This window comes from Mobula birostris, chromosome 22 (genome assembly GCF_030028105.1).
Source record: "Mobula birostris isolate sMobBir1 chromosome 22, sMobBir1.hap1, whole genome shotgun sequence".
Classification (NCBI taxonomy): Eukaryota; Metazoa; Chordata; class Chondrichthyes; order Myliobatiformes; family Myliobatidae; genus Mobula; species Mobula birostris.
This window is the reverse complement of record NC_092391.1, coordinates 30054814-30080262: the sequence shown is the minus strand read 5'-3', so window position 1 is coordinate 30080262 and position 25449 is coordinate 30054814. Positions and strand designations below refer to the sequence as shown.

Genomic DNA, 25449 nt, shown 5'->3' with positions numbered 1-25449 from the left:
CAGTAACTGCACACAGTGCCTCTTTATTAGGTACACCTGTACATCTGCTTGTTAATGTAAATATCTAATCAGGCAATCAAGTGACAAAAACTCTTATGTATAAAAGCACGCAAACATGGCCAAAAGGTTCAGTTGTTGTTCTGACCTAACTAACATCAGAATAGTGAAAATCTATGATTAGTGACTTAGACCATGGAATAATTGTTGTGCCAGACAGAGTGGTTTGAGTATCTCAGAAACTGCAGATCTCCTGGATCTTCACACACAACAGTCTCCAGAGTTTATAAAGAAAAGTGTGATAACTAAAAAGAAACATCCAGTGAGCAGTTGATTCTGTGGGTTGAAAATTGTTAATGAGAAAGATCAGAGGAGAACAGCCAGACTGGTTCAAGCTGACAAGAAGACAACAGTAACTCAAAGAACAAAGAACCATGCATTACAATAGTGGTGTGCAGAAAAGCATATCTGAATACACAACATGTGAAATCTCAAAGTGGATGGGCTACAGCAGCAGAAGATCATGAGCAAACAGTGGTTACTTTATTGGTACAAGAGATACCTAATAAAGTGGCTACTGGGTGTATTTTTTAAGCGATGAGTCTATGATTGTAAATATTTTGAAATGATTTTAGTGTTGTTGATCTGATATTTCATTGCTTATTATTTCATTTTCCTTTAATACATCTAGGCAGCTGAAAGAGACAAAAAGAAAATCATAAAATCTGTACTAAGTACTTGGCATTAGTTCTTTTTTGAGCAATGTAAATGTGCCAGGTATGCAATTAGCATTTAATTTTATTCCTGGGTGTTGCAAAGGTTGGGTCTGAGACTGCAGATGGAATTTTGCCGTATGAGCCAATTGTCAATCATGCTATTGCAATCATTTTTGTAAAATGTATATTTACTGTCACTACCCTTACAGAGGAAAAAGAACCATGTGTGCAATTACTTTTCTGCTTCTCATCCTCTGCACTGTATTCCTTCAGGAACATGAATGGAGAAATGCTTCCAGCTATATTCCCTCTGAGGAAACCCCGGAGAAACATTCCTTTATTTTCCCCTCACCCTAACAGGGTCAATAAGATATCTTTTCCCTCTGCATATCTCATCAGGAAGGTCAAATATGATCTGACATGTTTCCCGTCTGGGTGTAAATGCGTTCATTTAATACTGAAAGTTAATGGATTTCATTATTTTGTCATTAAAATTTAAAGCAAAATTAGCCTCTTATTGCCTTGAGAATACATAACCTTGGCTCACATACTATTTATATCTAATCATTACTTACATTCATGAAGGATTTTATTACTATGTGAGCTCTCCCAAAGGATATGTTAAATCATTCCTGTGTTGAATGCATGTCCTGCATTTCTGGAGAGTTTGTCTGCTAATTCAATTCTGAGCTGGAAATAGCTGCTGATTTCTATTTAAGCAGAATATCCAGGCCCACACAGTACACCTGCAAAGTTCACAATCGCATGCCAACCTTCACCCGGCCCTGGAAACCTCCTTTGACCTTTTAGATGCCAAGACCTTCTGTTTTTTGTTACATCACGAAAGGAATAAAAATTACTGATGATGAGAATACGTGCATTGACTCATGGTAACCTAGCAAGCCTATTCCATATTTCTACCCCGGTGTTAGCAGATGTCACTGATATAGAGGCTGGGGTAATGTGGTTGGTTTTGTATCCTATGGGAGGTATGGAAGTATTGACCAATCCCCCCAGCCAAGATCTGGATTGATATCCAAAAATCCCTGAAAGTGCGTCCAGATGAATGCACGCACAGGCACTGCAAATTCCATCAAAACTACAGTTAAGTGTGATGGCTTAACAAATCTCGGTTAACTCACTGCTAACACTTGTGTACAATAGCCACATGGACAAGTTACTCCCAGAACACAACAGAGACCTATGACTCTGTATCCCAGAGCGCAATCAGGTTTTGCAGATGGGAGGAGACTTGGGTGATGTTAGGATGGGTAAAGTGGGAAGTATGCACATATGCATTGTCCACAAAGCATGTTGTATCAATAATCTGCCTCTTTGCTATGCTAATGGCAAAGGACCTAGAAAAATTGGATTAAATTTATGCACACTGCACTGGGTAAATTGAGTCTCAGAGCAATTAAGGAGAGCAGAGTAGGACTAAGATCACAAAATAAATTTACTAATCTGTATTGCAGGCAGAAAAGCTGAATTTAATTTATGACCCTGCATTGTAAATCATCACATTACCCTAAATCCCTTCCATAGGGCTTTCTTTGGCTCTTGTACAAAAAAAAAATGCAAAGCTATATGAGGTCTCCATAAGTGGAGATATAAATCTATGAATTGTAACTATATATTGCTTTTACCGTGCAGGTAATAAGAATTCACTTCTGAAATTATGATATTAACCCTCCCAGAACCAAACTGCATTCCTTTTACCCAATGAAATATATTTGATTTACACTAATTTACGTTTGCCTTTTGGTGTGAAGGAGCCACCAAAATATTAAGGAATACATATAATTTTCCACTGATACAACAGTACTAAATATATTTGTGTAAAATTTGTTGGTACTTGAAGTTTGCATCATAGTTGGAGTATTTGATAGGAAGTTTTAATTTAGCCGCATTAAGCAAACATACAATATTCGAAAGCTATAAGAACCTGTTTTAGAAATCCTAAGGTAGACTTTGGCAGTGGGATGGTCTAAATTGGACAATACAGGCAGCTCCCAGGTTACATAAGGGTTCTTTCCGCCAGAACTGTCCGTAAACTGATTTCTTTCTGTAAGTAAGAACATTTTCAAAGGGAGTAGATTAACATGAACATGTGTTTGATGTCTTCCTTGTATTGTTACAATGGAACAGAATCAGAATGTCCAATGTGCATTGGCTGGTTTTGAGGTCTTAGAGTATTAATGGATACGTTGTCTGGTGGAACAAGGATAAATAGCAGAGGCTGGCCTTGCCAGTTTTCAAAGCAAATCTCATAAGTGGTCTCCTGCTGTGAACTGGCTACCTCAGTCTTAAAGATAATGCATCTGTTGATTACTGTGGGAAGGTTCCATGTAAACCTTTTTTTGAAGACCTATTGTCTTTTGATTGAACTACCTGCTAACCCTATTCCATAACTCCTGAAGATGTTTGCATTTGCTCGCTATAGCAACTGCTCTGCCCTTGACCACTGGAAACTGCAGAGAATTCTAGACACAGCTGACCCCATCACAGAAACCAGTCTACCCTCCGTGGACTCTGTCTATGCTTCCTGCTGCCTTAGTGAGGCAGCCGATATAATCAAAAGTTCCACCCACACTCCACTTTTCTCCTCTCCCATCAGGCAGGTGATACAAACGCCTGAAAACACATGCAACCAGGTTCTAGGACAGCTTCTACCCCACAGTTATATGACTACTGAATGGTTGCCTTGTACAATAAGTTGGACTCTTGACTATACAATCAATCTCATTAAGGTCTTGTATCTTATTGTCAACTTGCACTACACTTTTTCTGCAGCTGTAACACTTCATTCCGCATTTTGTTGTTGGTTTACCTTGTTCTACCTCAATGTATTGTGTAATGAATTGATATGTATGTATAATATGCATGGCAAACTTTACATTATAGCTCAGTACATGTTTCAATAATAAACCAATTGTATTTCTGTAACTGACTTTACTGTCTTGAAAATGGTTAACAATTATGGGAGAATTTATGTAAACTGGACTTCCGTAAGTCAGGTCTTCTATAACCTGGAGAGACATTAGAGTAAGTTTATAGTTTGTGTTTTATTTTACCTTGCCATTATTTTGTTTCAGTGAGCTTAAGTAAATCTTGCAATGAGTGATATTAATTGGATATATATAAATTGAGTGCCAGCTCCTATTACCACAATTGTATATGGTCAGTGAATTGAAAATATACTGTATATAGTAAGAAAGAAAACATCTTTTCATTGAAAATATACTGTATATAGTGAGAAAGAAAACCTCTTAGTCAAAAGAAAGCATAGCTCAGTATGTTTATGAAGAACAGCAATCATCTACAACTTCTGCATACGCCTTGAATTGGAGTACTTTCACCATCAGAGCAAGGGTTTCTATTCTTTTATGGTGTACCCCTTGATGTTTAAAGTGCTATCTAAGTGTTCTGTCAGCATTTTAAAATATTTTGATCACTGGATATTCTATTATCATTTTTATCAACTCATTTCTTGCATTTTTTTCACATCATGCCAGCCACAACTGCCAACCACCAAATCATTCACTGGTCTACCTTGGAAATCCTCTCTCTAAATGCCTTCACAGCTACAATTAAAACATATCAGCTATGATTAAAGCGTTCTGCTGCATCATTTCTCTACGCTCTGGTCTCCATCCCTGAGTTCCCCAAACTGGACATGCCATACCTATACCTATCCCCCAGGAAACTGCTGCAGTTATGAGCAGGAGTCACAAGCTTCATTTTATCTCACATTGAGTTTGTGAGATTAATAGAGTGTCTGAATGGAAATGTTGCGAAGGCATCTGGGCACGCACTTAGAATAGCAAGGTTTTTTTTTACTGAGCCCCATAAATGATGGGTTGGCACCTGACAGAGCTATCAATACTGAGACACATACACCTCAGAGATGTTACAGTGTGAGGAATGGGAAGTGAGTGGGGCTGGCAAGTTGAGCAGTGATTACCCCAGCCCATCCATGTGGTTATTTATATTGTCTGCAACAATGGGGACCTGGACTTGTGCAAAGAAAAGGCAACATTTTTGCAGAAGGAAGTAGAGGAAATTAAAGATCTGCAACTTCAAAGGAATTCGTATACATTGCAGAGGATTCCCTGAAGGACAAAATGGATGGTTTTGCTTACTAGTGCTCTAATTTATGAGGAGGAACTTGCAGTTGAACTTCTTTTCACTGTTGAGGAAAACCTGGTCTGTATATTAAGGTTGAAGGGGCCATTAAACTTTGACCATGGTTGTAAAACCATTCTAAAATTAAGAAAGTTTAAACAGGCTGCATAAAATATATATTTCAATCTGTTTATGTAGTGAATAAGTAGAACAAGCATTTAAATCTGCAACAGAATTTGATTTTCATGGTTAACTCAAAAGAAAGTTCACAAATACTAGTCAGAATTGACATTTGAGATCACGGAAAGGAGTTAGTCAATACTGATTGAGAACTCTGAGGAATGTGGAACATTAAATGCTATGATGCTAGAAATACTTCGATGTTTAGTCAAGACACCAGAATCTCACCTGTGGAAACCATGAGTTGGCTAATCCGGGGATATAAATAAATTTCAAGTCAAATGCTACTCCAAGTTTGCAGGTGGATGCAATGCTCAATACATGAATTTATGGTTGTGGTCAAAGATAAATGGCTTCAGTCTTGCTTGTCATGATTTGATGGAAAATTTCTACATGTCTAGAATAATGCGAATGATGGTGAAGTGAGTCAGATGTTGTTCACAAGCATGTGGAGACTTGCGTGATTCTTTTGAATACTGATGTCCAGGTACCATTTAAATAGGGAAGAGATGGGGGAAGGTGTGGATAAGGATTACTCTTTGGGGAGACATGGTGCAGAAGTAGGAAGAGAGGTCATTGCAAGTTATTCCATGCCTTCCCTCAGGATCAATAAAGTATGACTATAAAAGTTGAGCATAATCCCACCCTATTGGAGACCAGGATGGTGTGATTAACATGTCAAAGGTCAGGCTGGGAATAATTAAAAAAAAACAAAATTTATGAAAGGTAAAGTAACATTTAGCCCTGAATATCCAAAGTTTTCTTTGAAATATGTAGTTCCTGGCTTCAGTGCTTCCTCGCCTTTCTATATTGCTGCCTACATTCTCCAAATCTACGATCCTTCTGGTTGTGTTCACTATTCTTCTCATGACATTACCTGAGATTTTAAAAGCAAAAACAGAACAGCTGATGTTTGAGATATGGAGAAAAAACAGAAAATACTGGGAATATCGAGCAGGTATGATAGCACTTGTGATGAGAATAACAAAATTAACCTATTAGGTCAATGATCTTTCTGCTTTCAGTTTGTAGGATGAAAAGAGGAAATCCAGTACATTTTAATGTCATGGAACTATGAGTTCACTGTATGTCAAGCAGCCTCAATAGAAAGGAATAAAGAGTTGATGTTTTGGACCAAATCCCTTCTCAACCTGAAACGTCAACTGTTTATTCATTTCCATGGATGCTGCCTGACCTGTGGAGTTCCTTCAACATTTTGTATGTGTTACTCTGGATTTCCAGCATCTGCAGAATCTCTTGTGGTTATGCTTTCACTGTCAGCCCAGGGTTAGTGTGTGAGTTAGAGGGGTTGATGATAATGTGTTACCATGCACTTGCTGCACCTCACCTTAGTTAGTGGTAGAGTCCACCCAAAAAGGGTTGAGAACTTGCTGTCGGAGTCTATGTCAGTAGATAGAAGACAGTGCAGCCATAAAACAAGAGTGGTGGAAAGAGCGGATGTTTGAGTTGCTTTATGGAGTGGCAGTCAAACATGCTGTGTTATGTAGCATACACTTTTCTTCAAGGAGACACATTCAGAAGAGCAATTATAATATAACAGTAGGTAGTCTGGAAATCTTATCAGCTGACAAACTTATCTCCAAAAAAGGTGTTCCATGTTTAAGAAAGGTAAAACAGCCTTTCTTTATAACAAAACACAGACCTATGTGGCAGCATGTGAAGTGTATCTGGTGACAAAGAGATAGAAAAGCTGAATTCATACCACAGCCTAGAGAGTGATTTCGTTCATTAAACTCCCTGCTAACTATACACTCTTACATGATTATTATGTTCTGTAGGATCTGGTTATTTATTTAAAGGATTACATTATGCATTTGCCCAACCATACCAAAATTGATATTCTGCTGCATAGAACTTAAAAGTATTTCACCGCATTTCAGTTCTGATACATCACAACGTTTTTTACCTCAGGATCAGATTGTTGGGTCACATTAGGCATGATATTACTCAGACGTGCAGAAGCAGCTGAACCTTAATAAATGTTTCAAACAAGCAGCTGGTTCTTTACTAACCCATTGAGACAGGCTCAGTTTTACAATTATTATGTTTGTCAACAGTTTGGTCAGCTAGGTGCATCAGATGAACTTCCATGGTCAAACCCTTTGCCAAAAGGTCTCCAGCTTCTGTGGATGGATAATGCTGTACTTTTCATATAAAGGTAACGATAATGTTCCTATACCTTGACATAAGTCCACATGTGTACATTTAAATACTCAAAGTAAATTTTCTTTTACCATTGTAGTAAATATAATAGGGCAACACGGAGCATTTTTGAAGTTTGCAATGAAAGCCTTCAATTATGTAAAGAATCTTACCTCACATGATTTAATGCAGCGGATTATTTCAGGTTGTGGGTACCATGTAAGTCCTGCTGTACAAACTATACTCTGTAAAGAGAAAAACGGATGGCCATTACCAACATTGCGTTCAAACTAAGCTCTGCTATCAGTATGAAATCAGTTTTTGTTATGGGAATATCTGGATGTTTTGACAATACTAATTTACTGTACCAGTATGCAAATATAAAAGAAGTCATACAAATTTCTCCTTGTTTCCATAGACTAATCAACCAAACAAGATTTAAGTGATGTTGAGTAGGTTTGTAACTTCTCTGCCTAATACTATTTCGTGTTGGCAATCAGTCAATTATAGCTGAGAGAACATTTGCCTTTTTTTAATCACTAAAGGGCAAAAAGTTGAATGTGAGAATAAGATAACAACAACTTCTTACACAATGTCAGAAAGATTAAGGAGCTGATTATAGACTTCAGAAGAAGGGAACTAGAGGTCCATGAGCCAGTCCTCATCAGAGGTGGAGAAGGTTAGCAACTTTAAAATCCTAGGTGCTGTTATTTTGTGGGAACTTGGCCCAGCACGTACATGCAATTATGAAGAAACCACAGCATTGCCTCTACTTCCTTCAGAGTTTGTGGAGTTACAGCATGAAATCTAAAACTTTGACCAACATCTATAGGTGTGCAGTGGAGAGTTTATTGACTGGCTGCATCACAACCTGGTATGGAAACACCAGTGCCCTTGAACGGAAAATCCTATAAAAAGTAATGGATATGGTCCAGTCCATCATTGGTAAAACTCTCCCAACCATTGAGCACATCTACATGAAACACTGTTGCAGAAAAGCAGCTTCCTTCATTATTGGAACCTCCCCTCCCACCACCACCACTATCCAGGAAATGCTCTCTTCTCACTGCTGCCATCAGGAAGAAGGTTTGCGAGCCTCAGGACTCACACCACCAGCTTCAGGAACAATTACAACCCCTCAACCATCGGATCTTGAACAAACTTCACCCAACTTTGCTTTCCCCATCATTGAAACGTACCCACATCTTTAAAAGACTCTTTATCTCTTTTTCTCAATATTTATTGTTTATTTATTATTATTTCTTCTTTTTATATTTGCACAGTTTGCTGTCTTCTGCACTCTGGTTGAACATCCTAGTTCGGTGGTCTTTCATTGATTCTGTCATGGTTGTTATTCTATAGACTTAGTAGGTATGTCCACAATAAAATGAATCTAAAATTTGTACATGGTGACATTATATGTACTTCAATAATAACATTTCCTTTGAATTTTAAATGAAAAACATTGGTTATTTCAAAATGAATACAAGGCGACAATCTAAACAAATGTTGCAGCTGATTTTATGTTGTCACTGTTGGATAGCCAAGTGAATACAAGGAAGGAAAGTAAGTCAGTATTGGGTTCTGAAGCAAGTTTTTACTCACCACTTGAGCTCCAAACTTGAGATTTATTAATCACAAACTAGAGAAAATCTGCACATGCTGGAAATCCAAGCAACACATACAAAATTCTTGAGGAACTCATCAGGCCAGTTAGCATTAATGGAAAAGAGTAAACAATCAACATTTTGGGCTGAGCAGTCCTGATGAAGAGTCCCGGCCCGAAACGTTGACTGTTTACTATTTTCCAAAGATACTGCCTGGCCCACTGAGTTCCTCCAGCTTTTTGTGTGTGTTGCTGAGATCTATTAATTCCTGCTTTGTAATAGATAATATGCTGTGACTTTCATTTTGATTGCTATGATTATAGAACAAGAGTGTGATTAATACCTGGCATCGTATTGAATTGTAGACTGGAGCCACCTTAGTGTCCCTTTGCATAATGGTCTTAATGGATTGAATTTTAAATTTGCTTTTGCAAAGTAGTTTCAAAAGTTTCACAATCAGGTAATGGTCTTTATCACTATCCTCAGTCCAGATGATATAGTAGGTGGGGAGGAGAAAATGGTGGCGCGACGCAGCGCGCGCGGCCACTCCGAATTGATATCGTATTTGTGAAGTAGGATGCTGTGTACAATCCTGATTTGATGGAGACAGCCGTGAAACGCATGGAGGAACATCTGGAGAAACTTCTGAAATGCCTGCTTCGCTGCCGCTGCTACTGTGTGATCAAGAATCTCCGGAGGGGAAGGTCCTAAATCCTCGGCTTTACCTATTGCCTGTTGCCGGGGCCGGGGTCGAAGCGCTCGGCAGAGATGGTGCTCGGTGTCGGAGAGCTGGTCGGAGGCTCGAAGTTTTTGGATGGACTCGGAGTTGGACTGTGGTCGGGTGCTTCCAGGATGCTGCATCGGCAAGTTTGCGGTGCTGGAAGCTCATGGCAGGAAGAGTTTTCTTCCTTCAACCGTCTGCGTGAGATGATGGGACCTTTGAGAGACTTTGAGACCATTTTTACAGGGCCCATGCTCTGTTTTTCTATCAAATTACGGTATTGCTTGCACTGTTGCAACTATATTTTATAATTATGTGGTTTTTGTTAGTTTTTTCAGTCTTGGTTTGTCTTGTGTTTCTGTGATATCATTCTGGAGGAACAAATTGTATCATTTCTTAATGCATGCATTACTAAATGGCAATAAAAGAGGACTGCGTGTCCTCATAATCTAATCGAATTGTAAATGAAATAAATAAATACTTAATGTACTCAGCATGTAAAGTAGCTTATGTAGAGAAAGACAGAGTTAACATGTCACGTTGGGGCAGCGCCGAACTACAGTGCCAGTGACTTGGGTTCAATTCCTGCTGCTGCCTGTAATGAGTTTGTACATTTCTCCCAAGATCACCTGGGTTTCCTCCAAGTGCTGGGGTTTCCTCCCACATTCCAAAGCCGTATGGATTATTAGATTACTTACATGAGTGTAATTGGGCAGCATAGCCTCATTGGGCCAGAAGGGCCTGTTGCCCTGCTGTATCTCTACATCAGGGGTTCCCAACCCGGGTCCCATGGACCCCTCGGATAATGGTAAGGCTTCATGGCATAAAAGAGGTTGGGAACTCCTACTCTCGGTAAATAAGTCACTGACCTTTCACAAGAACTGGGACTCTAACAAATGAAGTACTACTTTGGTGACAGAATAAGAGGGGGCGGTGTGAAGAGCAGGAGGGGAGTCCTTGGATACAACACAGAGGACAGAGTGACACATGGTGCGAGCTAAAAATAAGTAGTGAAAGACAGGACTAAAAGAGCTATAGGTAGGGCAAGGCAAATGAGATCTAAAATATTAGAAAAGAAGAAGGAAGTAAAATTGGGTGCTGGGAATGTGAGATACAAGACTTGAACTGACTTGTGAAAGATCATCACTTGTAAATGTTAATCTTTTCCTCTTGACAGACTTCCCTGGAACTGCTGAGGCCTACCAGGAATCTGAGTTCAGAGATTAATTGTTAAAACCATATTTTTAACATCACCCTTTTGTTGCTGGGTATAAACATAGTGGCTTAGTCATTTTACTGGTGTTTGATATTATCATCACAGTAAAACTTGGGTTTTAGTTCTATTCCCGTTGCAGAAAGAAGTTGCTTTGCAATATCCTTTCCTGAAAGATGTTCTTCTTTGAATGTTTGTATAGGTATCCGATTGGTAATTGTTGAGAATCACATAATTGCCTTCAATAGCAAAAGAACAGAGCACCTAATGTCCACAAGATGTGTATAGTCAAATTGTAACTTTGCAAGTACACGTGTTGATCTTGAAGTGGATGTGTTATAGCAGCAGAAGACCACACTGGGTTCTACTTCTGTACCGAATAAAGTGCCCGTTGAGTGTGTATGCCAATATGCTATATACATGCATTATTGTTATACACATAGGACCCTTGAATACACACTCATTTGAGAATGTGCACTTTGAAATGTATTTCCCTTTAACCTCCAATTTGAGGAGCAGAAAATGAATTCAAAAAGGTTTAACTTGCTATATGGTTTGTTTCATTAACTGGGAACTTTGGTACAGAAATCTTTCTTTTGATGTGTCCTTAACTGATTGAATGACTTCGCTGCTGCATTAATTCATGTTAGCATTTAAACTCCACCATCATTCCTACCTGACTAAATTTTTTAAAAAGCTTTCAGCGACAAAAATGAAATTGCCCAACATGGCAATCATCAATGATCACTGAGATCAGAATCGGGTGTATTATCGCTGACATCTGTCATGAATTGTGTTGTATAAGTTACAATATTGAATTGCACAAAAGCAGAATAGTGAGGTAGTGTTTAGGGGTCGAAGAATTATTCAGAAATCTGTTGGCAGAGGGTAAGAAGCCACTCCAAAAATATTGAGTGTGAGATGTTTTAGTGGACTAAACTGCAGCTTGTTTCGATCATTCATTATTTTTTATCAAACAGATGTAGTGTAATTTAAAACAAAATCAGAGAAAAGGAATATTTTCTACCATGTAAATAGCTGAAGCTCTTAAAGTCAATAAAAGATACAGGAGCCAAAACAGTCCTTAGGGGGAGCCCTGGACCAGAAAGAGAGTTCACTGTCAATCAAGTTTATAAACCTTCAGCTGGCAGTACATGCTTCCTTCAAGCGTATTGAATGGTGGAAAGAGGATTTTCAGTATTGTAGAATTACATTTCAGGCCAGTGAAACAAACACAAAGTTGCTTATGTTCTATAAACCCACTAGTGCACACTTCAAAAAATGTTAACTACAAAATAGGCAGCAGGAGAATGTAGAAAAACAGAAACTGTACAATATTCGATGACACATACAAGCAGTCTTTGCTCAGAACAATGTGTTTCTCATTGTTTACATGATTAGCTCCTTTCTACTTGTTGTTTCAAGCTTTCCTCACATCTAACCTGCTCAGTATTAAACCTATGGTTGTGACACAGGCAAACTGTGAAATCTTGTAAAGTTATTTTCGAGTAGAAAAAGTGCACTTTGTTCCATGTTTGCACAAGTGTTGCAAATCAGGTCGCCAAAAGACTGCAGCAATGCACGATTACTTTCTTGCTCCCTGATGGATAACTGTAAATACTAAGTGACGTTATTGAGTTTGTGAACCTGCTTACACAGAATCTGTTCAGCTTTGGGCTTTTGATGATTTGTTCAATCGAATCAGCAAAATGAGGAAAAGGAGAGAAGAAAAAGGAATTGGTACCTCAACACAATTACAAAGGAGTTGATACTTTACCAATATTTATTGACAAATATCTAATGAAGGAGCATTTCTGGAATCCCTTGTGACATCTAATTTCTGAACAACTGATTTAATGCAGTGCATCAACTCATAAACTAAGATCTTGCAGTGGTTGCATGTAGTTGCTGCCTGGCCACTAAATCCTACAAAAAAATATCAAGGAATGAAAACTTTGCTTTCGAAAAGAAACGGGGTGGATGGTTGCAAGAAAACAATTCCACAAGCAAACACACAAAGTGAAAAGCATAAAGATTGATACAGAATATACAGATTTCAGTTTCAGCAAATAACTAGTTTATCGAATGTACATTTGAGATTTTTATTGCTTTCCCATTAATGAATGAATCATTCTCCAGCATTGACTTGTAGACTTCAAGTGACCCATCAAACTTCAATAAAGTTCTAACTATCTCTGGCCTGGGTTTCTCCTTTTCCAATGTAGGTTACTGTCAGATGTCAGTTCAAAGGGATGTCTGGTGTTCAGCAACAGGAAAGATATTGCATTAACTAACAAGTACACGCTGGATTTAAAGCAATTAAATCTGAAATGGTAAAATTTGAAAGAAGTATGTGAAATCCTTGTGGATTTAGTGAGAACTTCTAATGTATTTTACAAATCATTTCCTTTTATCCCAGCGCTTGAATCATAAGACCATAAGAGATAGGAGCATAGTTAGTCAATTAAGCCCATTGAGTATGCTCCCCATTTCATCACAGCTGATCCATTTTCCCTCTCAACCTCATTCTCCTGCCTTCTCCCTCTTGCCCTGACAAATGAAGAACATATCAACCTCTGCCATAAATACACCCAATGACCTGGCCTCCACAGCCACCTATGGCAAGAAATTCCACAGTTCACCCCCCCCCCCCCCCCAGTGGCTAAAGAAATTCTGCCTCAACTCTGTTCTAAATGGATGTCCCTTGTTTCATGGTAGGGAACCATGGCGTAAAAAGGTTCGGAACCCCTGCTGTACATTGAGGCAGTGCCCTCTGGTCCTAGACTGCCCCACTATAGGAAACATCCTCTCCATATCCACTCTGTCTAGGCCTTTCAACTTTTGATAGTTTTCAGTAAAATCCCTTCTCATTCTTCTAAATTCCATTGAGTACAGGCCCAGATCCATCTGTCACGGTTGTGTAATCCTGCCTTCAGAGTACCACTTCTTCTTTGGAACTTATCTGTCTTGAACATTCCGAGTTTCTCCCAGAATCTCCAGCCATTGCTGTTCTGCCATCATCGCTGCTTGTATCCCCTTCCAATCAACTTCAGCCAGCTCCTCTGTCATGTCTCTATAGTTCCCTATACTCCACTCTAATACTGATACATCTGATTTTAGCTCCTCCCTCTCAAATTGCAGGGTGAGGTGTGTCATATTATGATCGTTGTCTCCTAATGGTTCATTTACCTTGAGCTCCCTATTCAAATCAGCTTCATATCACAACATCCAATCCAGAATATCCTGTCCCCTCATAGGCTCAACCACAAGCTGCTCTAAAAAGCATTCTTGTAGACTTTCTGCAAGTTTTCTCTCCTGGGATCCAGCATCAACATGATTTTCCAAATCTACATACATATTCTTTTTAATGATTTGGAAGATTGAGTTGATGGCTTTGTTGCAAAGTTTGCAGATGATATGAAGATAAGTGGAGTGGCAGATAGTTCTGAAGAAGTAGAGAGGCTAAAGAAGGACAGACAGATTAGGAGAATGGGCAAAGAAGTGGCCAATGAAATATAGTGTGGAGAAGTGTAAGGTCATACACTTTGGTAGAAGAAATGAAAGGGTTGACTATTTTCTAATACAAAAATGTGAGGCACAAAGGGACTTGGGAATGCTTGTGCGGGATTCCCTAACTTACAGATTGAGTTCTGTGGTGAGGAAGGCAAATGTGATGTTAGCATTCATTTCAAGAGGACTAGAACATAAAAGCAAGTATGTAATGTTGAGATTTCATAAAGCATTGGTGAGTCCCATTTGGAGTATTGTGAGCAGTTTTGGATCCCTTGTCTCAGAAAGGATGTGCTGAATTTGGAGAGGGTTCAAAGGAGGTTCTCAAAAATGTTTCCAGGTTTGTACATCTTGTCATATGAAGAGCATTTGACGGCTCTGGGCCTGTATTCACTGGAATTCAGAAGAATGAGGGGTGACCTCATTGAAACCTATCAAATGGTGAAAGGCCTTGATAGAGAGGATGTTTCCTGTGGTGGGTGTGTCTAAGACCAGAGCACACAGCCTCAGAGTAGAGGAGCGTCCTTTTAAAAAGGATTTGAGGAGGTATTTCTTTAGCCAGAGGGTGGCAAATCTGTTGAATTCTTTGTCGTAGGCAGCTGTGGAGGCCAAGTCTTTATGTATATTTAAGGCAGAAGTTGATAGATTCTTGATTGGTCAGGGCAAGACAGGATACCGGGAGAAGGCAGGAGATTGGGCCTGAGAGGTCAACTGAATCAACTATGATGAAATGGCAGAGCAGACTTGATGGGCCAAATGGCAGTATTCTACTCCTATGTCTTATGGTCTTGTATTGAAATACCCCATGACTATTGTAACATTGCCCTTTTGACATTCCTTTTCTATCTCCTGTCGTAATTTGTAGCCCATATCTTGGTAGTGTTTGGAGGCCTGTATATAACTCTTATCAGATGCTTTTTTATCCTTACAGATTCTAAACTCTCCCTACAAGGATTCTACATCCTTCTGATCCTATGTCACCTCTTTTCTAAGACTGATTTAATTTTTTACCAACAGAGCTACCCTACCCCCTCCTTACTTGCCTGTCCTTTTGATACAATATGTATCCTTGGATGTTAAGCTCCCAAATATGATCTTTTTTTAGCCACGACTCAGTGATGCTCACAGCGTGATAGCTACCAATCTCTAACTACAAGATAATTTACTTCATTCTGTATACTGCATGCATTCAAATATAGCACTTTCAGTCCTTTATTCATCACCCTTTTCACTTTGTCCCACTGTTACACTGCAACTCATCCCAATGACTGCAATTTTGCCCTATCATCTGCCTGTCCTTCCTGATAGTCTCACTGCATGCCACACGGCATCACGTTCTATACCAACCGCCCTATCCTCAGACCTATCACTCTGGTTCCCACTCCCTGCCAAATTAATTTGAACCCTCCCTGAGAGTTCTAGCAAACCTGCCCACATGGATATTGGTCCCTCTCAGTTTCGGGTCCTTCCCCAGAAGAGATCCCAATGATCCAGAAATCTGAAACCCTGCCCCCTGCACCAGTTCCTCAGCCATGCATTCATCTGCCAGGTTATCCTTTACTTACCCTCACTGGCATGTGGCACAGGCAGTAATCCACAGATCACCACCTTGGAGGTCCTGTTTTTCAGCTTTCTGCCCAACTCCCAAAATTCTCTCTTCAGGACCTCTTTCTCCTGCCTATTTCATTGGTGCCAATATGCACCTAGACTTCAGGCTGCCTACCCTCCCCCTTTAGAAAGCAATGGACCCAATCCAATATGTCCCTGACCCTGGCATCTGGGGGGCAACATGCCACCTGGGTGTTTCTTTCACACCCATAGAATTTTGTGTCTACTCCTCTAAATACGGAATCCCTGATCACTACTCCAGTCCTCTTCTGTACCTTTCCTTTGTGAACCACGGTGCCAGAGACCCAGTTGCTGTAGCTCCCCTGGTAGGTTGTTCTCTCTCCCCCCCCCCCCCCAAAACAGTATCCAAAGTGGTACACTTATTATTGAAGAGTATGCTGCATTGGCTATCCATTTACTTTCCCTCACCTGACAGTCACCCATACCTCTCTCCTGCAACATAGAGGTATCTACCTCCTTGTAGCTCCTTTCTATTACTTCCTTAGTCTCCCATTTGCGCCAAACATCACTGAGCTGCATCTCAGTATACTTTGTGAAGATGTGGTTAACCGGGAAGCTCAAGATCTCGCAGAATTCCCACATCTCACACGAAGAACACACCAGAGCGCTTGGAGCCATCAACGCTGCACTCACTATGCACTAAAAGATGAACGAAGAAGAAACTTACTTCGCCCAAACCTGCTGAGCCAAAGCCTCCCCACTCTAACACTGATCCACTCTCACAATGCCCACTCTGCTTGTCCCTACCTTAGTTTTATTTGCCCCTGCTAAAGAATCGCAATTCAGTTGGACCACCAGAAAAAGCCAAAAGCCCGCAAATGCTCCTTTATAAATCTCTGGGCCCAACCTAACAGTAGCTTCAGCTCTTGATTCAAATGGGCTGCTGTTAAAGTCATGGAGGTTCTTCAATAATAGAGGTTGCGTTTTTGAATTTGATTTTTTTCCAAAATAACCAGGTTCGTCAAGCTAGTGGACATCTCTGCAAAACAATTCCTTGCTGTTGATTGTTCCAGCCTGTTAAGCAGGTGACTGAGCCAAATAGATGAAACTTCACCTGTAGTACATATATGAGTGTTAGTGTAAGTGCTATGGTCTTGCATAGACTGGAGTCCTCACAATCCACTGTCATTGGTGACTCCCTTGCTACGTGCTCAATGTTCTATGAATAGCTGTATTTCTGTACTAAACTTGTGAACTAAGAATTAGTTCATAGGTCTTCATGTTTCTCTAATGCTGTTTTATTTCTCATTGAAAATATGTGTGGAACATTTTGAACTGACTGACAAATGACAATTCTATAGTGGACTGTCAGCTTGGTTTTTTGTGGCTGAGCTCATCTTAGACTTCCGTGCATGCTCAGTGTCTTGTCATTGAGTCCAGTATTACAGCACTGACTTTGGAAGAGAGGAACACAGATTTATATCAAGTTGGATGTAAGGCAGCCCTACTTATTTGAAAGAAATTCCAATTATCTATTAACATATATTTTATTTTTCATTTAAGAAAATGATTAATAGATGTTTGAATAGCTCCTTAAAAAATTCTGATCGTTTAAAAACTCTCAAACCTGGCTCCACCTTAGGAAGCATCTCTAGGCTATGGTGAGTTAGCTTGCCTGATATTCGACACCTAGGAAAAATAATGATTGGGAGGCTGGCAAACTGAACGGTGAGTTCAGACTAATACACACAAAATGTTGGGGAGGAACTCAGCAGGCCAGGGAGCATCTATGACAAAAAGTACAGTCGACGTTTCAGGCTGAAACTCTTCCAGCATCTGCAGATTTTCTCTTGTTTGTGAGTTCAGACTGCTTGCAGGATCCATTATCTTCAGGAGCTTGATGCTACATAGAATCAGTGATACTGATACCTTATCAGCTAAAATACATCTAATATCTTTTGGCTCCAGAATGAACAGCATTTGCTTGTATGCTCTCGATGCATTTTCTTTTGTCTTGGAAATAAAACACTGCATGATATTTCTCATACAGCCACTTGAGTCCACTTGAATGCATGAAGTCTATCCTTGTAATCAGCCTCTTGGGAAAAAATTACCTTCTGATTTATGATGTTATTATACTGCTTACCAATGTTTTAAAATATATCATTTTCCTACTGACGGTTCCTCAGAATAACTTTTAATTGCTTACTGCACTTAGGGAAGTCAGCATTGTTACACGCAGCAATCTACTCCATGTTGTTTTGAATGTTTTCCTCTTATGATGGGTAATTAATAATCAAACCTAATATGGTACAGTATGTGCTGCAGATAAAGTCATAGTTAATCTAGTGTGAGCATAAGACAACTATTAAATTTGCTAATTTGGAAGAGTGCTGTCCAAAATTGAAAGAAAAAGTTTCCGTAGTACTATTTTAAACCAACCTTTGCCTTTGGAGGATTCATCCAGTACATCACATCATCTGAAGTCATGTTACTTGGTAAAATCACAGGATCAGTTTGGTGTGACAAACATGAAGTTGTACATTCCGCACCTAAAAAGAAAAGGAAATTCCACATATCTCTGTTATCTTTATACTTGGAAGAAGTCTTTCAAGAATGTTGAAGGCAGGTGGATGTTTAAGTGGCTAAGGTCAAAATATTGGACATTGTTTTGTTATATTCGCATATAAATAGTATGAAATCCCACTGTCTGCCAGTATAAGTGTGAACATGTGTGCACTCCAATTCCATTACAAGATTTATCATGAACAAAGTATTCAAGTACAGAAGTATCACACTAGTGATAAATAAAAATCTTTCCAGGTGCATGCTGGAAAGATTCTGAGCAGGAAGAGTACAGAAGGCATTGATTGCATTTGTGTTTCATGTTATGTTATTCAAGTCAAAGTGCACTGTATGGAAAAACTATGTTTATTTCTTTGTATGAAATGAATAATAATGATTGACTTAGGCAATAGCTTAGCGATGAGGCTATCAGCAGCTCAATCAGGACATGGTTCACTTTAATAATGTTCCTATTAAATCTGACCCCTGTTTAAAACCTTACTCATTACTTGAGCATTTTGTTACAAACTTGAACTTCGTATTTACTGAAGGTAAACATTTCACAACATCCAGTGTTCAGAGAAACAGTTATCAACCTCGGCAACATCCTGTTTTCAATTTTGCCTGTTAATTCAGCACCTTTAAAACTGTCCAGTTCAGTAACCCACTCAACTCCTTGGCACTGAATACAGATGTAACATTCAGGAAACACAAGCATTCTGCATTAGTGCACAGAAAATATTCATTCTAGGTCTATTTGTTAGAGGAAATAACAAGCAGTATAGACAGGGGAGAATCAGTGGACATTGTGTACTTGGATTTTCAGGAGGCCTTTGCCATACATGAGGCTGCTTAACAAGATAAGATCCCATGGTATTACAGGAAAGAAACTAGTATGGATAGAGGATTGTTTGATTAGCAGGCAGCAAAGTGTAGAATAAAGGGAGCCTTTTCTGGTTGGCTACCAGTGACTAGTGGTATTCAGCAGGGGTTGGTGCTAGTAAAGCTTCTTTTTATGTTATATGTCAATGATTTGGATGACAGAATTGATGGCTTTGTCGCCGGATTTGTGGATGATACAAATATAGGTGGAGGGGCAGGTAGTATTGAGGAAGTAGGAAGTAACTGCAGAAGGGCTCAGGCAGATTAGGAGAATGGGCAAAGAAATTGCAGATGCAGTACAGTGTCAGGAAGTGTATGATCATGCACTTTGACAGAAGGAACAAAAGCGTAAACTATTTTCTAAATGAGCAGAGATTTCAAAAATTCAAGGTGCAAAGGGACGAGGGAATCCTCATGCAGAATTCCCTGAAGGTTAACTTGCAGCTTGAGTCAGTGGTGAGGAAGGCAAAGGACTAGAATATAAAAACAAGGATGTAGTGCTGCGACTTTATAAGGCATTGGTGAGGCCTCACTCAGAGTATAGTGAGCAGTTTTGGGCCCCCATGTCTCAGAAAGGATATGCTGACTTTGGAGAAGGTTCAGAGGAGATTCACAAGAATGATTCCAGGACTGAAGGGATTATTGTATGAGGAGTATTTGATGGCTCTGTGCCTGAAATTTCTGAAATTTAGAAGAATGTGGGAGGGGGGGGTGGTATCTCACTGAAATCTATCAATGGATTGGCACGGTACCATAGAACCATAGAAACTACAGCACAGAAACAGGCCCTTTGGCCCTTCTTGGCTGTGCCGAACCATTTTCTGCCTAGTCCCACTGACCTGCACACGGACCATATCCCTCCATACACCTCCCATCCATGTATCTGTCCAATTTATTCTTAAATGTTAAAAAAGAACCCGCATTTACCACCTCGTCTGGCAGCTCATTCCATACTCCCACCACTCTCTGTGTGAAGAAGCACCCCCTAATGTTCCCTTTAAACTTTTCCCCCCTCACCCTTAACCCATGTCCTCTGGTTTTTTTCTCCCCTTGCCTCAGTGGAAAAAGCCTGCTTGCATTCACTCTATCTATACCCATCATAATTTTATATACCTCTATCAAATCTCCCCTCATTCTTCTACGCTCCAGGGAATAAAGTCCTAACCTATTCAACCTTTCTCTGTAACTGAGTTTCTCAAGTCCCGGCAACATCCTTGTAAACCTTCTCTGCACTCTTTCAACCTTATTTATATCCTTCCTGTAATTTGGTGACCAAAACTGAACACAATACTCCAGATTCGGCCTCACCAATGCCTTATACAACCTCATCATAACATTCCAGCTCTTATACTCAATACTTTGATTAATAAAGGCCAATGTACCAAAAGCTCTCTTTACGACCCTATCTACGCGTGACGACACTTTTAGGGAATTTTGTATCTGTATTCCCAGATCCCTCTGTTCCACTGCACTCCTCAGTGCCTTACCATTAACCCTGTATGTTCTACGTTGGTTTGTCCTTCCAACGTGCAATACCTCACACTTGTCAGTATTAAACTCCATCTGCCATTTTTCAGCCCATTTTTCCAGCTGGTCCAAGTCCCTCTGCAGGCTCTGAAAACCTTCCTCACTGTCTACTACACCTCCAATCTTTGTATCATCAGCAAACTTGCTGATCCAATTTACGACATTATCATCCAGATCATTGATATAGATGACAAATAACAATGGACCCAGCACTGATCCCTGTGGCACACCACTAGTCACAGGCCTCCACTCAGAGAAGCAATTTTCTACCACCACTCTCTGGCTTCTTCCATTGAGCCAATGTCCAATCCAATTTACCACCTCTCCATGTATACCTAGCGACTGAATTTTCCTAACTAACCTCCCAAGCGGGACCTTGTCAAAGGCCTTACTGAAGTCCATGTAGACAATATCCACTGCCTTCCCTTCATCCACTTTCCTGGTAACCTCCTCGAAAAACTCCAACAGATTGGTCAAACATGACCTACCACGCACAAAGCCATGTTGACTCTCCCTAATAAGCCCCTGTCTATCCAAATGCTTGTAGATTCTGTCTCTTAGTACTCCCTCCAATAACTTACCTACTACTGACGTTAAACTCACCGGCCTATAATTTCCCGGATTACTTTTCGATCCTTTTTTAAACAACGGAACAACATGAGCCGCTCTCCAATCCTCCGGCACTTCACCCGTAGACAGCGACATTATAAATATTTCTTCCAGGGCCCCCGCAATTCCAACATTAGTCTCCTTCAAGGTCTGAGGGAATACCCTGACAGGTCCCGGGGATTTATCCACTTTAATTTTCCTCAAGACAGCAATCACCTCCTCCTTTTCAATCTGTACAGTTTCCATGGTCTCACTACTTGATTTCCTCAATTCCATAGATTTCATGCCAGCTTCCTTAGTAAATACAGATGCAAAAAACCTATTTAAGATCTCCCCCATTTCCTTTGGTTCCGCACAAAGCCGACCACTCTGATCTTCAAGAGGACCAATTTTATCCCTTACAATCCTTTTGCTCTTAATATACTTGTAAAAGCTCTTTGGATTATCCTTCACTTATGACTGCCAAGGCAACCTCATGTCTTCTTTTTGCCCTCCTGATTTCTTTCTTAAGTATTTTCTTGCACTTCTTATACTCCTCAAGCATCTGATTTACCCCCTGTTTCCTATACATTTCATACAACTCCCTCTTCTTCTTTATCAGAGTTGCAATATCCCTTGAGAACCAAGGTTCCTTATTCCTATTTAATTTGCCTTTAATCCTGACAGGAACATACAAACTCTGCACTCTCAAACTTTCCCCTTTGAAGGCTTCCCACCTACCAATCACATCTTTGCCAGAGAACAACCTGTCCCAATCCACACTTTTTAGATCCTTTCTCATTTCTTCAACTTTGGCCTTCTTCCAGTTCAGAACCTCAACCCTAGGACCAGATCTATCCTTGTCCATGATCAAATTGAAACTAATGGCGTTATGATCACTGGAACCAAAGTGCTCCCCTACACAGACTTCCGTCACTTGCCCTAATTCGTTTCCTAACAGGAGATCCAATATTGCATCCCCTCTAGTTGGTCCCTCTATATACTGATTTAGAAAACTTTCCTGAACACATTTTACAAACTCTAAACCATCTAGACCCCTAACAGTATGGGAGTCCCAATCAATGTATGGAAAATTAAAATCCCCTACCACCACAACTTTATGTTTCCTGCAGTTGTCTGCTATCTCTCTGCAGATTTGCTCTTCCAAGTCTCGTTGACTATTGGGTGGTCTGTAATACAATCCCACTACTGTGGCCATACCTTTCCTGTTTCTCAGCTCCACCCATAAGGACTCAGTAGACAAGCCTCTAATCTGTCCTGCCTGAGCACTGCTGTAATATTTTCCCTAACAAGCAATGCTACTCCCCCACCTTTCATTCCTCTGCCTTGATCACATCTGAAACATCGGAACCCTGGAATATTAAGCTGCCAGTCCTGCCCCTCCTGTAGCCAAGTTTCACTAATTGCTATACCATCATAATTCCACGTGTCAATCCACGCCCTCAACTCATCCGCCTTCCCTGCAATACTCCTAGCATTGAAATATATACACCTCAGAAAATTTTTACCACCACTCACAACCTTTCTATCAGCGGATTTGCTTAAACTTTCAATATCATTTATTTTCACCCCAGCCACACTGTCAGCTCTGGCACTCTGGTTCCCATCCCCTTGCAAATCTAGTTTAAAGCCTCCCCAATAGCACTAACAAACCTCCCTGAAAGGATATTGGTCCCCCTGTGGTTCAAGTGTAACCCGTCTCTCTTGTACAGGTCCCACCTGCCCCAGAAGAGGTCCCAATGATCCTGAAATCTGAAACCCTGCCCCCTACACCAGTTCCTCAGCCACTTGTTCCTCCTCCAGAGCATCCTATTCCTACCCTCACTGGCATCTAGCACAGGTAGCAATCCTGAGATTACCACCCTTGAGGTCCTGCTTTTCAACTTCCTACCAAGCTCTAGTGGTAGTCTAGTGGTTTGTACAGTGCTTTACAGTACAGGCGACCCAAGTTCAATTCTGGCACGGTCTGTAAGGAGTTTGTACTTTCTCCCCTTGATCGTGTGTTCTTCCTCCCATAGTCCAAAGATGTACCGGTTGGCACATTAATTGGTCATTGTAAATTGTCCTGTGATTAGGCTTCGATTAAAGGGCTGGATAGGCCTATTCCATGGTGTGTCTGAATAAATAAATACAGTGGCGTGTAAAAGATTAGGCACCCCTGGTCAAAATTTCTGTTACTGTGAATAGCTAAGTGAGTAAAAGATGAACTGATTTCCAAAAGGCATAACGTTAAAGGTGACACATTTCTTTTAATATTTTAAGCAAGAAAACTTTTTAAATTTCCATTTTAAAAAGGAAAAGAGCCTGAAGCAAAAGTTTGGGTACCTTGCATGGCAGTACTTAGTAACACCCCCTTTGGCAAGTATCACAGCTTGTAAACGCTTTTTATAGCCAGCTAAGAGTCTTTCAATTCTTGTTTTGGTGATTTTTGTCCATTCTTCCTTGCAAAAGGCTTCTAGTTCTCTTGAGGTTCTTGGGCTGTCTTGCATGCACTGCTCTTTTGAAGTCTATCCACAGGTTCTCAATGATGTTTAGGTCAGGGACTGTGAGGGCCAAGGCAAATCCTTCAGCTTGTGCCTCTTGAGGTAGTCCATTGTGGATTTTGAGGTGTGTTTAGGTTCATTATCTTGCTGTAGATGCCATCCTCTTTTCATGTTCAGCTTTTTTACAGATGGTATGATATTTGCTTCCAGAATTTGCTGGTATTTAATTGAATTCATTCTTCCCTCTACCAGTGAAATGTTCCCCATGCCAGTGGCTGCAACACAAGCCCAAAGCATGATCAATCCACCCCTGTGCTTAACAGTTGGAGAGGGGCTCTTTTCATGAACTTCTGCACCCTTTTTTCTCCAAACATACCTTTGGTCATTACGGCCAAAAAGTTCTATTTTAACTTCATCAGTCCCCAGGACTTGTTTCCAAAATGCATCAGGCTTGTTTAGATGTTCCTGTGAACCTTTTGAATAGAACTTTTTGGCTGCAATGAGCAAAGGTATGTTTGGAGAAAAAAGGGTGCAGAATTTCATGAAAAGAACCCCTCTCCAACTGTTAAGCACAGGAGTGGATCAATCATGCTTTGGGCTTGTGTTGTAGCCAGTGGCACAGGGAACATTAACTGGTAGAGGGAAGAATGAATTCATTAAATACCAGCAAATTCTGGAAGCAAACATCACAGTGTCTGTAAAAAAGCCGAAGGTAAAAAGAGGATGGCTTCTACAAAAGGATAATGAACTTAAACACACCTCAAAATCCACAGTGGACTACCTCAGGAGGCACAAGCTGAAGATTTTGCCATGACCCTCACAGTCCCCCGACCTAAACATCATCAGAAATCTGTGGATAAACCTCAGAAGAGCAATGCATGCAAGACGCCCCAAGAATCTTACAGAACTAGAAGAATGGGCAAAATTTGCAAGGAAGAATGGGCAAAAATCCCCCAAAGAAGAATTGAAAGATTCTTAGCTGGCTATAAAAAGCGTTTACAAGCTGTGATACTTGCCAAAGGGGGTGTTACTAAGTACTGCCATGCAGGGTGCCCAAACTTTTGCTTCAGGCCCTTTTCCTTTTTTGTTATTTTGAAACTGTAAAAGGTAGAAATAAAATAGTTTTCTTGCTTAAAATATTAAAGAAATGTATCATCTTTAACTTTATGCCTTTTGGAAATCAGTTCATCTTTTACTCGCTTAGCTATTCACTGTAACAGAAATTTTGACCGGAGAGGGGCCAAACTTTTGCATGCCACTGTAAATGTTGAAAGGCCTAGATAAAGTAATGTTTTCTGAAGTAGGGGAAGTTTAGGACCAGAGGGCACAGCCTTAGAACAGAGGGGCATCCATTTAGAATGGAGATGAGAAGGAACTTCTTTAGCCAAAGGGTGGTGAATCTATGGAATTAGTTGCTGTGGAGGCCAGGTCATTGGGTGTATTAAAGGCAGAGGTTGATAGGTTCTTGATTAGTCAGGGCATGAAAGGTTACGGGCAGAAGGCAGGAGAATAGGGTTGATTGGGATAATAGATTAGCCATGATGAAATAGCAGGACAGAGTTGATGAGCCAAATGGCCTAAT

The 25449-nt window shown here is 40.2% G+C and overlaps 1 protein-coding gene across 6 annotated transcripts in view; it reads right to left on the bottom strand.

The window, feature by feature from the left end:
• Positions 1 to 25449, bottom strand: part of LOC140186348 (pappalysin-1-like) — a 367560-nt gene that overhangs the window by 85637 nt on the left and 256474 nt on the right. For all 6 annotated transcript variants that reach the window (XM_072240504.1, XM_072240506.1, XM_072240505.1 and 3 more), the window contains exons 19-20: positions 18244 to 18353; positions 7355 to 7426 (exon numbers count right to left, since the gene is read on the bottom strand). In XM_072240504.1, the coding sequence (XP_072096605.1) occupies positions 7355 to 7426; positions 18244 to 18353 (182 nt within the window). The remainder of the gene's footprint in view (positions 1 to 7354; positions 7427 to 18243; positions 18354 to 25449) is intronic.